The following is a 17,784-nucleotide window of genomic DNA, read 5'->3' on the forward strand; positions in this document are numbered from 1 at the left end:
CTCGACAAACGATCGTGTGCTCGTTTGCCCTCACCATCCCGCCTCCCCCCTGCCTTCGTTGGCTCCTCGTCAGCCATTTGCCGGCCCCGCTACGCTCTCCCTGGGGATCCACCATCTGCCACTTCCCTGACGGGCGCTTTGTTTGCCCGTGCTCCACGAAGTGTGGGGCAAATATCACACAACACAACAACAACGACAGTCCAGTCATGAGCGATAGCAGATTCGAGTCTTCGAATGAATCCTCTTCATTAAGACAATAATGTGAACAACCTTCATTTAAATAAGCATATTCAGTTGCTTAATAGCATACTATCTAAAGATGAGAGTTTATAATATTAAACACCTCAGTGAAATTTGATATTTTATTATGATTACCTCAACACACACAAACACATACAGAAATACATGAACGGGAAAACTCTTTACGGTGCCTGTCTCATTATACCGTTTGATCCACAACGAGATAATAGGCGTAGAAACTCCAGTACGACGATTTCTCTAAAGCTGTGACCTTAAACATAGTATGTGGTAATGGACAGTCTCACTTCCTCGGAGGTTTTCAACACCGGTATTCAGTGTTGTGATATGCACTTATTACTCGAATGGTCTGTTCATCATTGCCTCTAATTTCATCCATGGCATCTGGCAACTAAAACAGAAATGTTTTATAACAATATAGGACCACTTTTGAGCAAAATGAATCCCGAAACAGTTCGGCCATTGCTTACTAAATTCTTCAGTAGTATTCTAGGAAAAACACGTAATTATCAGGTGTGTAAAATAAAACAATGTCTTTATGCATATTTGTAAAAAACACATAGGCTATGTGTTCACCTCACAACCTTCCGGGTAGGGTGGGTATATCAGTTATCTGTAGACTTATACAGGTGTTTCTCACTGACACCTTTATATGAGCGAATCTAATTCTGGCCAGGGCCAATTGTTGGAGACATCACTGTTCCTCGACAGGCATGCCAACCTCACAGACGGATGTTTCATCTGATTCATTCCGTTCACATAAATAAATACAGCTTACCAGTGTAAAGATTGTCTTTTCCTCGAGTGTACCTTGTGACGTTACAACAATAGATTCCCTATATTACTATATTCTGTAAGTTATGTGGAAATGGATAACCGTTATTTCATAGTCCCTACTTGGTCATCGTATGATGGGACTGATTCTAGGTATAACAGCCCCATCAGAGTTGAGGTCCGATTCTGAAGTATAACCTCATAAGGGCCAGAGATAAGCATTCAGACATGGCATATACAGGTCCTTCGTTTCACTTCAGAACTGAGGACAGGTACTGTAATGAGGCGTTTTACTTCACCTGGCAGTTATACGAGAAGTGATGGATCTCTGCATAAGAAAGCTGTAACTTCTATCCCAAGTTAAAGTCCAGTGTTTTATGTACAGTACGATTTTCATGACACACTCGGACTCATTCCCTTTAGAGGAAATCGCATGGCACAGGATATGCCAAGAACGATAAAAGCTCGGGCTTGCACAAACAGGCTCATTTCTCATGGCTTAACTTAATGGCTGAACACACTGTCTTTATGAGTACATTCATATAATGTACAAATTGTCAGTGTAAGAGTAAGTCCAGAGTGGACTGGATACCGTCATACAGAAGTAAAGGATAATAAAAATCAAATTATATGTAACGACAAAATTATATTTTGCAGTAAAACAGGTAGCCAGAAATATACAAATTGGCTTGAAAATACTCACTGTAAGAGATGGTCTTAGAGATTAATACTCATATATGCTTGTAAATATTTTGAAAAAAGTGAATTCTCCTGAACTTAAGCCAAGCGAACATTCAACATGCTTATTAACCCATTAGCTCCCAGGGTTCCTGTGTGAGGGGATGTGCTGGAAGGGTACTGAACATACTACCCTCCGCCTATGGGTTCATAGGTTCAAAGCTCATAGGTCCCTACCCCGGGGTTCCCTACTTTATTAACTTTTGAAAATACCAAGTTCCGTCCTATATTGATGACACTGGGCGCAAATGAGTTAAAACTATATTCTGGGTTAACACTATACCCCCAGTCGTACTTCGTGCACCAGGGCCGTGCCCAGGATTTTTAAAAGGGGGAGGGGGGTGTTGAAAGAAAAACATTTTTTTTCACAACATAGTTTACTCACATTATTTCATTCATCCAATCTTTCATTCATTCATAATCTTCTCCTGTGTGGCCCAATGAGGAGAGCAGGAGCCCGGGCTAGGCAAGTTGGTCCTGACATTTAAGATGAGAGTGGCCAGCCTCACCCATTCCTGAGTGGCATTACATGAGCAGTAAACCCTAACCACCCCTTGGGTGTAAACCTTCACAGGGTCAGCCCAACTGGGGCGCCATAAATACCCAGTAACGCAATACGGTAAACTTAGGTGCAGTAACTGACTAAAGTACTGAAAAGGAAGAAACTCAAGGATATTTATATACCGTACTGAACTCTACAGAACCTTGGAAGTGAAACAAAGAATTCGGTCTTTACTTGACTTCTTTCACTAAAAACCAGAGGAAAAACAAGAGAAAACACTCCATCACTCTGATTTCTGTCCATAAACTAACTCACTCTGCACAGAAGTACCGTTAATGTACCCTTATGAAACATTCCAGAAATTTCCACTACGTACTGCGAACTTTTTTTTTTTTTTTTAAATAGCCTCCCATGACCTTCCATTTATTCTCTTCGGCAACAAAACATTCTAGCACCTTCGTGAAACATCTTAATTCGTTCTTTCTAATATTTTGTGGAACTTTTTAACTCCTTATCTATTATTTTTCTATCGTAGCATTATTAACAGAATTTAATTAATTTTATGAGTTGCGTTTTTGGTTTTTTCATTCGAATATTTCAAATTCTTTCCAAATTGGGGGTTTCAACTCCCAGCTACCCCCGTGTGCACGGCCCTGTCTTGCACGTTATGCCAAATTTACACCTTCCGCACAACACTTGTGCATCATCATCCACTCCCAATCAGCCTGTCCACACTCTCACACTACACCACACTTATGCATAACTCCCACACCTAAACCACACCTAGACAGCATAACCATATGCAAACGATTCTCAACACCACGTCCAGCGTAGACAAACAATACTCAGTGCAAACCACAACACTCACAAATAACAAACGTGAACCTAAACCTCTCATCTGATGCTTCCCCCTCCTCCTATTCCTACTGCTACTACTACTACTACTACTACATCACACACTCGTTTATAACGTCCACTACACACTACGCTATACCACATAATGACCCCCCACCTGCGCCCATTACACAACTACAAATCCACTTCTCATCAACACATACATAATCCACCATTCACTTATATGCTTCTGCTCCCACACCTACAACTTAATTTCCAGACCCACACTTACACATTCCTTCATACACATGAATGCACTCCCACACCTACAAGTCTGCCTCTTCTCCCACACACAACACTTCAGCGGTTACCACACAACAATCACACACACACACACCACTAAGGGCACTTGGGCCTGGGACAACAATCGGGGTAATCAAGGCTGAGATCCTCTTCAAGCACACAAGGAGGAGGTACCCCCAGCAAACCACATCTGTTGGAGAAGAAAAGAATGATAAACGCGTCAGATAATATAGCTGTATTGACAAAAGTTATTAGTTGCATGTTCCTGTTTGAAGGTAAGTAATAAATAACTAAATAAATAAATAAATAATCAATAAATAAATACAAACTTTTACATGCTAATCCCATTCTTCCCCCTTGGTCGCTGTCAGAACATACCGAGAAACCTTTGGTAACCTCGTAGGTCAACAACACATTCACATAACTGGGCCGTCACTCTGAATGGAAATTTTTGCCAAAAAATATATATATTTTCTATCTATCTATCAATCTGTCTATTGCCAGAAGCCCAAATCCCGTAAGGGGTGGCCACAAACAAATTGCCTCCATGTCGCCCTGGTCCCCGGGATTTCACTGCCCTGCTCCCAGCTCAAACTCCCCTCTCATATACCTCTCCACTCCATCCCTACATCTCATACATCTCATACTTGGCCTCCCCCTCCCTCTACCCCCCTCCACCTCATTTACATATATTCTCTCCGTCAGTCTCTCGCTCTCCATTCTCTCCACAAGGCAAAACCACCTCATTGTGTTTCTCCAAACGCATCCTATCACATCCACATCCACACCACAACGCTCCTTCACTTCCTCATATTTCTGTCTGTCTCTCCATGTGACTCCACATGCTCCTCTCAGATAACTCAGTTCCACTGCTCTCACTCTTGACTTATGTCCCTCCGACTAGGTCCAAGCTTCACTTCCATACGATGAAGTTCGTATCACAATATTATCAGACAGCGACCTTTTTTTACTTCAATGCTCACTTCCCTGTTCCTTAACACTGCTTTCAAAGAACCAGCAATCGTTCTTGCTTGTTGTACGCTTTCAAGCACTTCACCCTCTAAACGTCCATCCTTACTCATCACACTACCCAAGTACTTGAACGCACTCACATTTTCCATTTCCTCCTTATTCAACCTCACTGAAAATTGCTATTCGAGGAAATGAGTACAGGAAGCTAAAGAGAACACAATCGAAGAAATAGAAAGCGGACACCCATACCACGGGCAGCACCAAGAGTGTCCGGATCGGTGCATATAGTTGACAAACTTAATAAACGTTAATCACCATATTGTAAATCTAAATAAAAAAAATAATGAAAAAGAGCAGAATTGGACATCAAAACTGGAATATCTCAGAAAATTTACAGCAGACCGACCCACATCGTTGGAAAGATTTTACTGAAGCAAAGGATGCTATTTGAGTGAGTTTTCTCAGAAGTTGCCACCACATTGCAGAAAAAAGTAAAACAACCACAGTGAACAGCAAAACCTGGCTAATAACACTACAGAGGACTTTTGCACATCGCTAGATAGCTTATGGCAAAGTAAAATATGATTATGTAAGTGGCATTTCTCAGATTATGTAAGTGGCATTTCTCAGATTATGTAAGTGGCATTTCTCATAATTGCCCATCGAGCACCGAAACTGGATTATGCTGGAAGTCAGTAAAGCTATGGAGGACCTACCCACTTTATTGGAAAGTAAAAAAAAAAAAAAAAAAAAAAAAAAAAATATAAATGAATAAAAATAAGCAAGATTGCTCTGTGGAAAACATTCCTCACATTTACGTGTGTGCACCAGTCACCTCATATCTTCCTGGCAAGCATCTATTTATCAAGGATTCTCATTTCACAGTTCCGTGAACAATGAACTGCCGCAAATGAAACTACTTGTTGTCGTGAAAACCACGCTAAGACTGTTGTCTCACAACAAGCACAGTTACAGCGTCTGGTTAAACAATTGTTCCAGCCTCTGTTTCCTGAGGCCGTCTTACAAAAAAAGAAACGCTAGCTTGGTAACAATGATGTCGCCATCATTAAAAATACTGAAACGGATGTGTAGTACTTATGATATAATATGATCTCCTACATATCCTACATGCATTTCATGGTATATTGGGAAGGTTACACAGATATTTACGTGTATGTAAGTCACACTGAAGGCAGGTGGACAGACAGCATACAACAGTAACAGGGCTGGTCTTGACATTTTTCCTTGCCAGTTTGTGTTTATCTGACAATCAAGCTCACTCTAGATCAACAAAAAAAAGGTGTTTAAACCGTCACCACGCTGGAAAGAAAAAAAAAAAAAAAAACTATGCCAGCCGATTGTGGACTTTTTTTCTGGGGGGGGGGGGCTAAATGGGCTTGATACATCAATATAAGATCCCTGGCACTTATAAAAGCAATCACTAAAGCGAAATAGTTGGTTGAATCGAGTCTGGTTGGTGCCACTCTACCTCTGAAATCTTTGAGGTCACGGAGAGAGCAGAGTGTCTGTGAGCTTGTGAACCGATTTTGGATTTTTTTTTTGGTGGGTAAATGGGTTTAATATATCAATACAAGATCCTTGGCGCTAATGAAAGTAATCACCAAAGCCAGAAAGTAGGTTGAATCGAATCACGTTTGTGCCACTCGACCTCTGAAATCTTCAAGGTTAGAGACAGAGCAGGGAGGCTGTGAGCCTGTTAAGACTTACTCGCCTCCCGCGCTCCTAAATCGGTGTTGTAAGCGTAGTGGAAAAATGTCTGAAGTTAGCGAGATATGATATTATCATCCATTTTACTTCAGTTTTTTGCAATGACTCCTCAGTGCTACAGGACGCAGATCTGTGTCACCACCGTTTTTAAAGGGGACGTAGAACTACATCGCCTTGTCCACGTTCATGGGCTGATACTGGATAGCTGCAGCAGTCTAGGTGGCTGATGGGACCTTTGCACCGCCAATGACTCTTTCATATGCCAGGAAGGATCTGCCTGTGTCTTTACTTTGTCTGTGTCAGGCTGGGAGAATCACGGATAAATAACTGTTCTCTTGGCAGCAAATTTTGAGTTTCGGTCGGCTTTTTCACTTCCTTCGTTTCATTGAATACCAACTTGACTGTTTCCTTGGATTACCATGGCATGTTACCCTTGACCCTACAGCTGCTAGCTGAGGGAAAAGACGTGAGTTGTGAGGTGGTTATTGTTGATGGGATGATTGTGAATGAGTGACTGAATGGCTGACAATAATCATGCATGCGTTGGATGATAAGAATATGGCTAGGTTCGAACAAGCTGGAGGTCCCCTAAAATATTAGCTATTCGGTTTGGAAAATGAACGTCTCGTCTGAGAGCCTCTGGATTTGAGTTGTGGTGTCAAAGACGAAGGCCATTCCAGCAGTACTGTTGGTGGTGCCTACTGAATAGTCTAGGTACAACCATCAAGGCTAGTGTGATGAAGTGCATAAACTGCAGGACTGTAGTTTGTTGTGCAGATATGGTATGCTTTCGTGCTGGTGGGGGTGAAAGCTAGTATGTTATGAGTTACAATAAAAGCTACTGTCTTCTTTGCTGGTATCATCGAGCAGGAGCTCCTATAGGTCCTTCGCGAAGTGGAGAGTCACTCTTCCATGGTCTAAAGAACGTGGACATTTGGAGGAATTCAGGGAGTGGGTGGGGATTGAGAGATTGGGAATAGCTTGTAGATTTCGGGGAGTGGCAGGTCCAGTGTAATATTGGAGGTTCCCCTTACAAGCCTTGAACACGCTTAATCATGCTTGCACAGGTACAGTCTCTTCGAGGAGCATTTGCTTGAGTGTCAGTAACATGTTCTCTTTATCGTTGTTTTATATGAACGTCCTTTTCATGTATTTGCCAGAATAATTTTTCTAAGTTTTATATCCCATAATTATGTGAAACGTACACGAGTGTTTATTTATTTATTTTTTTATGTAAACGCTAGCTTGGTTGTGTCAATTTGAAAGTATCGAGGTCGAGTAGGTGGAAGTAGAATATGAAAGCGTAATCAGTATACTAGTATAAACAAGTTACCAGATGACTGCATAATGATTTTATACATCTATTGCCTGAAGCCACATCTTGTGAAGTTACTTGGAGATATAGGACTGATACATAGGAACATATCAAAGCCATGGAATATTACAATTTTACCATTATCATCATAACCATCTTTGCCACTAGAAAAAGACTTGTAGTTAAACGAAGTTAACTGCAGGGACGAAACGCGTACAGTAAACAAGAAAGGATGAATTGAGCGCATAAATGAATGGTGGCTTGGAGTTACGGAAGAGGAAAATATTTGTCAGGAAAAAATCTCAACATGGTTTGCCTCAGTCTTTCTTGACAAGCTATATGTTAGGACTCTGCCAGTAGATAAGTACAGATACTCATGACTGCAGGAGAGTACCAGTGAAGATACGAAAATCATTCGATTAACCCCTAACCACAAGCTGGCATGTATAGCAATCACGATTCAGAGTGTGAAGCACCGCCGGCTGACGGGATATATCGCAAGCACCTTCCTGCCACCCTTTGAACTCACGGCCATTTTCTATGACAACCATAGGGTAGGTAGGTACCTAAGGTACCCCACTGATGCACGGTTCAGTCTGTACACTGCACTGGTAGAATGTAGAGTGATGTCTTTCTTATCCTCCTCATCCGATTCCATCCCTCCATGCACAGGGCCAATTGCATCATCGACCCCAACGAAAGTTCTGCCCTTACCGCTGGGGAAAGGGCTCAGTGACTGAGCAGGTGTGTGGGAAATTGTAAATAGTAAACAGGTATGCACAAGTGCATTTTTTATACATAAGTGAAATGTAAGATTATTATAAGTTATGTCTAGAGAGTGTTATGAAATAAGTGTTCTATAATAAGTTTTACAAGTGCATTGCAATAAGTGTTACTGTTTATGGTTATCTGTGAAGCAGTGATTGGAAATACCTGGAGTAACCCTATCTAGTACAATAAAAGAAAAACCAAAACTGCATGTGAGAGAAAGAAAATGGCCTGGTTGGCTGTAACTAATTTTTTCACACGTTATTCAGAAAATAATGTCGAATATGTGAGCATCAGCATATTTATGATGTGAAGTACCAAAAATGTAAGTTGTGTATAACATTAGTAATATTTTCACATTGCCCCTGATTAGTACAAATTAGTCACAACTTATGTACAAATTATTACCTCATACATAACCACACTGCACGACACAGCCAGAGCATTTACTTCTCAAAGTTGAATTACCCATAATCTTGATGTCAAGTGCAAATATAAGTGCCGTAGTCGAGGGAAGTTATTATAATTAATGCAAGGAGTAAAGAAAATAGAGCAATTCTTTTCCCATACATCTACAGTATGGAGCATAGTAGTGGTATGAAACGGGCAGAATACCCTATGGAATGCCACATGGAAGGGGTGATGACTCATTCTTATGATGGTGAGTAAAAAAAAAAAAAGTCAAAATTTTTTTTTGAATATTCCGAGAGGCCAGCCAGTGCTACAGTCAGCACTCTGGCCAGTGCTGCCAAAGCTAGCCAGTGAGTTCAAGGCCACTGGCTGTGGTACACATCCGGATTAGCCCGCCAAAACACGGAAAACCAGTCATCTTTAACTCTTCCTTATTCATCAACAGAACGAGCTGGAGACCTCGGGACACTTTTATTTGAAAGAGGAAGAGTTGCTGAGTCTTATGTATACTTAAACGTTTTCTCTAGCTATAATAGTTTGCAGATATTTAGGTTTGAAGTAGGGGAATTTTTCCCAAAATCTCGGAAATTCCCTGTAAGGAGAGTGGGCGATGGCGGAAAACTCCTGGCGGATAAGGGTTAATATCTAATATTATACGTGGAGAGAGAATGCAGTGTGTGTGTGTGTGTGTGTGTGTGTGTGTGTGTGTGTTCTTACCTAATTGTTCATACTTAATTGTATCTTTATAGGAATGAGTCAAGCTCATACTGTCCCGTGTATTAAACCATTTTTATCATACAAATCCTTGAATTTACGAATAGTTTTGACACACACTGCTTCATTCGGTAGTGCATTCCACTGATCAATTGCCCTATTTGGGAAACTGAATTTCCTTATGTCTTTATCACCTCTCTTTTTATGCAGTTTTTTGCAATGTCCTCTTGCTGATGCTCCCCCATATGATATATATTAATTTATGTCTATTTTCTCTTTCCCTGATATGCATTTATATAGTATAATAATGTCTCTTCTCCTTCTCTTCTGCAGCATTGGCAGATTCAGTTTTTCTAGTCTTTCCTCATAGCTTAGATCCCTTAAGCTTAGTACCCATCTTGTGGCTGCCCTTTGTACTTTTTCAACCTTATCTACGTGTCTTTGAGATGAAGTTTCCAGGTTATTGATGCATACTCCAGGGTTGGTCTGATGAATGATGTTATCTTTCTCAGCATGTCTTCATTTGTATATATAGATATATATATATATATATATATATATATATATATATATATATATATATATGAATGCTATTCTCATATTAGCAAGCAATGTATACATGTTACGTACCTTCTCACTGATGTGATCATTGGGAGATAGTCTGTTATTGAAAATTACGCCTAGGTCCTTCTCCCTTTCTGATATGTTTAGGGTTGATCTTCCTAACGTATAATCCCAATCTGGTCTCTTCTTACTTTTACCAAATTTAATTACATGACACTTGTCCACATTAAAATCCATTTGCCATTTAATTCTCCATTCATGAAGCCTGTTCAATACCTCTTGCAGTTCTTTGCAAGAATCTGTGTTAGTAATTTTCCTTTGAATTTGTGCATCATCCGCAAACATATTTAGATAGCTTCCATTTCCAATGTTACTATTTCATTTACATACACTAAGAACATAATTGGTGCCGGCACTGAGCCCTGTGGCACTGCACTGGTCACTTCACTCCTTGATGAGTAATGTAAGGGACCAAACTGAAACTTAATAAATCAATCACAGTCCTGGCCGAGATTTGATCTCGGGCCCCTGCGCATCATATGCTTGCACGTTACAGCTGAGCCAAAGAGAGGAGCCCCCCGTTTTGCCTCAAAGCAACGCGGACTTTTATGCACCCCATTACATAATTTCCCCTTAATATTGTTCTCATTTCCCTTTTCCTGAGAAAATCCTGCATCCAACAGTACAGATTGCCTTGGATACCTCCTTGATGGTACAGTTTCCATAAAAGTCTTTGGTGTGGTACTCTGTCAAATGCTATCTTAAAATCTAAATAGATACTGTCCACCCATCCTTCTCTTTTCTGTAATGTTTCTGTAGCTCTATCATAATAGCTTAACAGATTAGTAACACATTCTTTTCTCTTCCTAGAACCGAACTGCCTCTCTGTTATCATACCATGTTCTTCTTTCCTTATCAGCTTCTCTAGTATCTTACAACACTGGTCAGTGATACTGGTCGGCAGTTGGGTGGATTTTGTCTATTCTCTTTTTTGAATAGGGGAACAATGTTTGCTTTCTTCCAAATGTCAGGTAGTTTACCTTGACCTAAGAATTCCTTAAATATTGAATACAATGGTCTGCTTAGCTCTTCTGTATATTTATGTAGCACCCAACCTGAAATTCCGTCAGGATTATTTGCTTTTCCTTTGTCCAATTTACGTAACTCTTCTTGTACTTCTTTTTCTGATATTTGTATATCTGGTAATACGTGTGGGCATGCATGTTCCATATCATCTCTCTCAAAATTTCCTTCTTTTGTAAAAACTGATTGAAAGTTTTTATTTACTGTAGTGCTTCATAAATATCTTTCTCTTGAGTATACATGATCCCCTCATCCGTAATGGACTGTATTTTATCTTTAACATTGGTTTTGCTTCGTATGTAGCTGTAAAAAAAACTCAGGTTGATCACTACTTTAATTAACAAGGTCCTTCTCAAACTCTCTGAACCTCCCTCCTTATCTTTTTATAATCATTTCTTGTCTGTTTATAGTTGTTATATGCCCTCTCACTATTGTGTCTTCTGTATCTAGTCCACAGCAAATCTCTTTTTCTCTTTTGCTTTTTTACATTCTGTATTAAAACATTTCTTTATTTTCATTTCTGTTGCTTTGTGCTGTGGGATGTAATTTTGGACTCCTGTTTCTTAAAGATCATAGAATTTTCTATATATAAATATTTAAATCTTGTCCTCTAGGTTACTTTTCCCAATCTATTTCTAAGGAGTACTTCTTCAGGTGATAGTTGCCATTTAGTAACGTCATATGAAATCCAAAAGTTACAATACTACATGGTCACTTACGCCAAGTGGGGGGTCATACATTATATTGTCAGTTTCATTTTCTTGCCTGGTAAATATAATGTCTAGCACTGACAGGATCATCAAGTCCTCTTTTTCTGGTGTTTTCCTGTACATACTGTGTTAGGAAGAATTCCTGCATAAGATCTAAGAGCTTGATCCCAACTGCTTTCCTAGCTTTTTACGTCTAGAGTATTCCAATTTATTTTTTAATTGAAGTCTCCAGTTACTACAGTTCTTTCAGATTTCTCTTCCGTTCTATGTAATAATGTTCCAAAACTCTGAATTGTACTTTCTGCCAGGTCTTCATATTCGCCTCTTTCCCAGGTGTTTGTTTTAGGTGGCATATATAAATTTACCACAATTAATTTCCTTTCATATGTTTATTTCCAATGCAATCAGTTCTACCTGTGAGGGTATATCTAGTTTTATTTCTTTGACTTGTACATTTTTCTTTGTTAAGATTATAGTTCCTCCTCCCTTTCTTAAATTTCTGTCTCTTCTCCATAAATTGTATTCCTCTACTTTTAGAGTATCGTTTGGTATCGTTGGGGTTAATTTTGTTTCAGTTTGGCAGATAATATGTGGTTTCTTTTCTTTGCTATAGTCTTCTGATAATTTAGACACCATTCCATCTACATTTGAGTACATTAATCTAACCATCTTGTTTACATACTTGCCATGACTTGAGTCTACTACCTTCCTCCTTTCTGTTCCCTGTTGGTTATGTATCACTTTCTTACCTGCAGTCCAATTACTTTGTAAAAAAATGTACTCTTCCCTTCTTCTGATCTTCCCTCATTCTTTGTTTTTGCCTCCTCCCTCTTCTCTTTTAGTATTCCCAGTTCCTTTTGGGTTAGGCATCTTTTTATCCATACTTTTTAAAATTCCTTTTTTTCCACGAGTTTGTTTGCATTTTTTAGTATTGCCTCCACAATGTTCACACTCTGGAAGGCAACTTTTAGAGGCCTTGACTTATTTCTCTCATATTTCCCTAGCCTTTTGTGTTCCTCTTTGTCTTTATTATAGATTTCCTCTGATACTTTCTTGAATATGCTCACTATATTGCCATCTCCTTTTTGTCTCCCGAAATTTTTTTTTTTTTTTATTTCTTCCTCCTTTATACCGGAGATTACTATAGATTTGTTGATATCTGCTGAATCTTATTTTGGGTTCTTTTGGATTATTATTTTTTTCACTTCGTTCCTAATGCTTTTTTCTCTGACTCTTGTTTCTAAATCATTCCTTACTTTCACCATTTCAGCATACATAGTTTCCACATCATCTTTATAACTTTGCATCACTTCATTCACCTGGGTTATCTTCTCTTCAGTATCACAATATTAGTCTATCAGACTACTTGCTTGCCTAATCGTCTCTGTACCATTTTTGAACTCCTCCATAATAATCTCACGGTTGACAATCGTACTTGCCATTTCACCGATCTTCCTTTTAAGTACACTCACCTCAACTGACAGCTCATATATATATATATATATATATATATATATATATATATATATATATATATATATATATATATATATATATATATATATATATATTTTTTACGTGTCCGACTCTGGACAAAGGCTCAAGGCCTATTGCTGTGTCTTTCCTGTTAATTCCTTTACTAATTTTTCATTTTCCTCCTTCTGCATGCGCAGTTTCATATTAATTCCATCTATTTCACTGTGAAATGCCCATTCCAATCTGTTCACCCATTCTTCTAATTTCCTGAATGTTTCCATTTCGACAAGTTCCTGACACAAATCATCCTGTTAGAAAACCCCTTCCCTCATCCCAGCTCCTTCCATATTCGCATAATATGGTGGTCCTTTTGTGTTAATACTAAGAAAGAAAAGTTTGTACTTACAACTGTGCATCTTATTTGCCTGTGGTGCCGTAGTTGAAACAGCTGTGACTTATCGACACATTCCTGCACATACCAATAATGTTCTGTTATTTGGGCAACACTTTTGCTTAAACTTGCTATAATATTTTGTACCGTTTAGTTAAACCTTGTACGGAGCTTGACTCATATAAAGATACTATTTAGGTATAGCCAGTTTTAGCCAAGAGTGGTCAGCTGGAGCAAGGTGATATGACCTGTTTACTCTCTGACGCCTGGTGATGTGTGTGTGTGTATGTGCGTGTAGACAAGGGACTGTAGTGTGTTGTATTTTTCCACTTAATCTCCTTGAAGTCTTGCGTGGGAGAAGACACAGGTGTACCCTGATTAAATCATTTTAGTAATGTTCCATTATTTACCGTCCAAGGATTACAGTGCTATCACGGTGAAATGTTATAAAAGGGACATTTCTCTCTCAGTCTAGAATTAGAATTAGCATATGACAGGCAGTAAGCATGTAAGGTACCATCCATATTATAGAGTAACACTTTCAGTATGAGTAGGCTAAAGCAGTTATTTGAGTAAGTCTGAAATTAAATGGTAATTCTGAAACAAGCTTTGACTTAATGGACGTAGACATTGAGTTCAGTTATTTGGTTGGAACATCGAGGGTATTCAAGTGGAAATGAGGACGAGTGCCCTATAAATTCTCACTGCCACATTCCTTCCAAGAAGAAAGTCAGGTCCTGCACTGAACTTCACACAGACTGATGCAGATGATAGTGAGACAGAAGGTAAGCAAACCATAATTAGGGAGAGGGTTATAGAGCTGATTGCAATAATATTTTCTGACACTAAAGCCAGCTTTTCTGGTAGACAAAGGATTGGTATAGCTGTATGTCTAGGTTCAGAAGGCTACACTATATGGATGGCAGTCTGTGGGATGCAACCGAGGATGAGGAAATTATTAGTGAGGGGGATATAAACAAATAATCAATTTTGAATAGGATGACAGATTTTACTTCAATAATTTCTTTCTTTTGCTGTACAAAGTGGGAAAAGCACAATATTTCTCCAAATGGAGGAGGAGGAGGAGGAGGAGTTGGGGGCAGTGACTAAGTAAACAGGTTTTCTGACGACTGGGAGCATCAGGGAGTGCCTACGAAAACGAAACTTTGCACAGTGGGAGACCCCTAGTGTGAGCAGATCTTGGGTGGGGAGGACCCCTAAGGCCCGGGTAGCAGCTTCTGGGTGTCCTGGTCGAGGTCAGTAAGCAAGGCCATAGTTTTTTACTTAAGGGAACGAAATTCTGCACAGTGTTAACCTCCACTCAGTCCAGGTCAGATAGGGTGAACCTCCTCTACTCCCAAAACAGGGCTGACCCATGGAAGGGGAGTGGCAAAGCCATTTTTTCCCCCTAGAAACGCGGAATTTTGCACAGTTTTAGGCTTCCACCAGACTGAGGTTACAGTTGCAGTGGCTATCCCGAATGCCACACCCTTCTCCCACCCCATGTGATGGGGGAGTGGCCCTCAGGGATCTCAGGCAATACTGATATGCATGTCATAGTTTATTTTTTATTTTTTAAATGCATGCATCAATGTGCACAGTGTACACGTCTAACCAGATTGGGTTAGAGGCAAAGTGGGGTCACTAAGGGCTGCCTCTCGTGGAGGGTTGGGGAAGGGAGGGCGTCTCCCGCAGGTGTCCTGGTATGGAGTGGGGCTGAACAGTTCTATTGTCCTTTTTTTTTTAAATGCTAGGAAGAAGGAACCAAAGGCCACGAGCCCACAAAAACCGTTCCCTCCAAGAGAAGAACAAAATACAAGTGAGAGCCAAATTCAAGATCCGATCATTTCGAGAGGCCTGGACACACTGCGTTTGAAAGACTGGAGATTATAGGAAGCAGGAAATACAGACAGAGGGAGACAGTTCCAGAGTTGACCTGTTGCATAAATGAAGGACTGGAAGTAACGGTTAACTCTTACATTAGAGAGTAAGACAGAAAACGGATGAGATTTTGCTCCTTGACGGGTGTTACGTGCCCGTCTTAGAGGTGGAGGAATGCATGCAGATAGTTCAGAGCAGCAGTGACCATTAAAGTAGCAATAGAAAAGAGATAAATGATGCAACAGTGCGGTGAAGAGACAGAGGTTGAAGGGAGCCAGGAAGAGGAGGAGAGTTAATGAGACGAAAAGCCTTTGACTCCACCCTATTGAGACGAGCTGTATGTGGAGAACCTCCCTACACATGCGAGTTGTACTCCACACAGGGGCGGATAAAACCCATGCATAGTGTCAACAATTGTGCAGGGGTAAAAAAGGAACAGAGTCGGCTTAGCACACCTAATCTTTTGGAAGCAGATTTTACAAGAGATTTAATATGATCTTTCCAAGATGAGTCCCGAGTGAATGAAACCCCAAGCATGTTCAAGGATGATGCAGGATCAAGCTGTGTATTATTAAACATTTGTGGGTACACCTGTGGAAGATTTTGTCGTGTTGATAGGTGTAAGAACTGAGTCTTTGATGTATTAAAAACAACCAGATTATTTTTACCCCAGTCAGAGATACGAGCCAAGTCAGACATTAGGTGTGCCATAGCCTCATCCCTTGTTTCTTGAAGTAACTGCTGAGATGGACATTGTGGGAACTGAATGGAAAGGTGAAGGGTGGAGTCATCACTGTATGAGTGGATAGGGTTAGATGTACAGCTTAGAAGGTCACTGATGAATAAAAGGAAGAGAGTTGGTGATAGGACAGAGCCCTGAGGAACACAGCTGTTGATAGATCTACGAGAAGAACGATGGCCGTCTACAACAGCAGCTATAGAACGACCAGAAAGGAAGCTATAGATGAAGGCACAGATAGAAGGATAGAAACCGTAAGAGGGTGGTTTGGAAATTAAAGATTTGTGCCAGACTCGATCGAAAGCCCTTGAGATGTCAAGTGCAATGGCAAAGCTGTCGCCAAAGTCCCGAAAGGAGGATGACCAGGAGTCTGAAAGGCAGGTGAGAAGATCGCCAATGGAGCGTCTCTGACAGAACCCATACTGACTGTCAGAAAGAATGTTGTCATAGGAAAAATGCTTTAAAATTTTTCTATTAAGAATTGACCCGAAAACTTTTGAGTTACAGGAGGTTAAAGCAATTGGACGATAGTTAGAGGGTTGGGAATGGTCACCCTTCTTTGGAACTGGCTGAATAAGAGCAAATTTCCAGCAAGAAGGAATGGTACAAGTTGATAGACAATGTCGAAAGAGTTTGCCTAGGCAGGGTGTAAGCACAGAAGCACAGTTCTTGAGAACAACAGGAGGGACTCATCAGGCCCATATGCCTTGTTAGTATTGAGGCCTGTGATGGCAGAGAATACATCAGCTGAAGAAGTTTTAATGTCAACCATGAGGAAATCAGAGGGGGGAAGTGATGGAGGAACAGCACCGGAATCGTCTAAGGTGGAATTGGAGGAAAAAGTCTGAGTGAAGAGATCTGCTTTATCAGTTGAAGAGATAGCTACAGAACCATCAGGGAAGAAAAGAGGAGGGAAGGATGATGGGGTAAAGTTGTTAGAAAGGTTTTTGGCAAGGTGCCAGAAGGAGCGGGAAGAATTTGAGTTGGAGAGTTAAGAGCATTTAGTATGGATGAAATTATTTTCAGCACAGCAAAGAACAGACTTAGCACAATTCCAGGCAGAAACATAAGCAAGATGTGATTCAAGGGTGGGTTGGCTCTGGTACCTTTTATAGGCCTTCTCCTTGTTGCGGAGAGCATTAGAACAAGTGTGATTAAACCAAGACTTTCTTGCATTAGTCAAAGGATATAAGAAAGGAATGTATGCTTCCATGTCCGAGAGAATAATCCCCATAATGCGCGAGGCACACTGAAATGGCTCCCGGCCATGGAATAATAATCATTCCATGGAAAATCAAAGAAGTACTGCCTGAGGGCCTCACAATCTGCAGCTCCAAAGTGCCACAGACAATGTTTCTTTGGAGGGTCCACAGGCCATACCGGAGTGTTAGGACAGATTAAGGTGATAAGGTTGTGATCGGAGGAGCCCAACGGAGAGAAAAGATTAACAGTGTAAGCAGAAGGATTAGTTGTAAGGAAGAGGTCAAGTATGTTGGAGCTCTCTCCAAGATGGTCAGGGATACAGTTAGGGTGCTGTACAAGCTGCTCTAGGTCATTAAGGATAGAAAAGATGTAGGCTTGTTCACCAGGTGGATCAGTGAAAGGAAAGAAGAGCCAAAGGTG

At 40.3% G+C, this 17,784-nt stretch overlaps 1 protein-coding gene across 1 annotated transcript in view; it reads right to left on the bottom strand.

The window, feature by feature from the left end:
- Positions 1 to 3,102: 3,102 nt before the first annotated feature.
- Positions 3,103 to 17,784, bottom strand: part of LOC145391635 (U-scoloptoxin(16)-Er13a-like) — a 61,867-nt gene continuing 47,185 nt past the window's right edge. Inside the window, exon 3 of the mRNA XM_080266181.1 lies at positions 3,103 to 3,599. Coding sequence (XP_080122307.1) covers positions 3,506 to 3,599 — 94 coding nt within the window. The 3' untranslated portion in view covers positions 3,103 to 3,505. The remainder of the gene's footprint in view (positions 3,600 to 17,784) is intronic.

Source organism: Coenobita brevimanus, chromosome 2 (genome assembly GCF_032717465.1).
Source record: "Coenobita brevimanus isolate Jiangsu-jjx chromosome 2, ASM3271746v2, whole genome shotgun sequence".
NCBI lineage: Eukaryota > Metazoa > Arthropoda > Malacostraca > Decapoda > Coenobitidae > Coenobita > Coenobita brevimanus.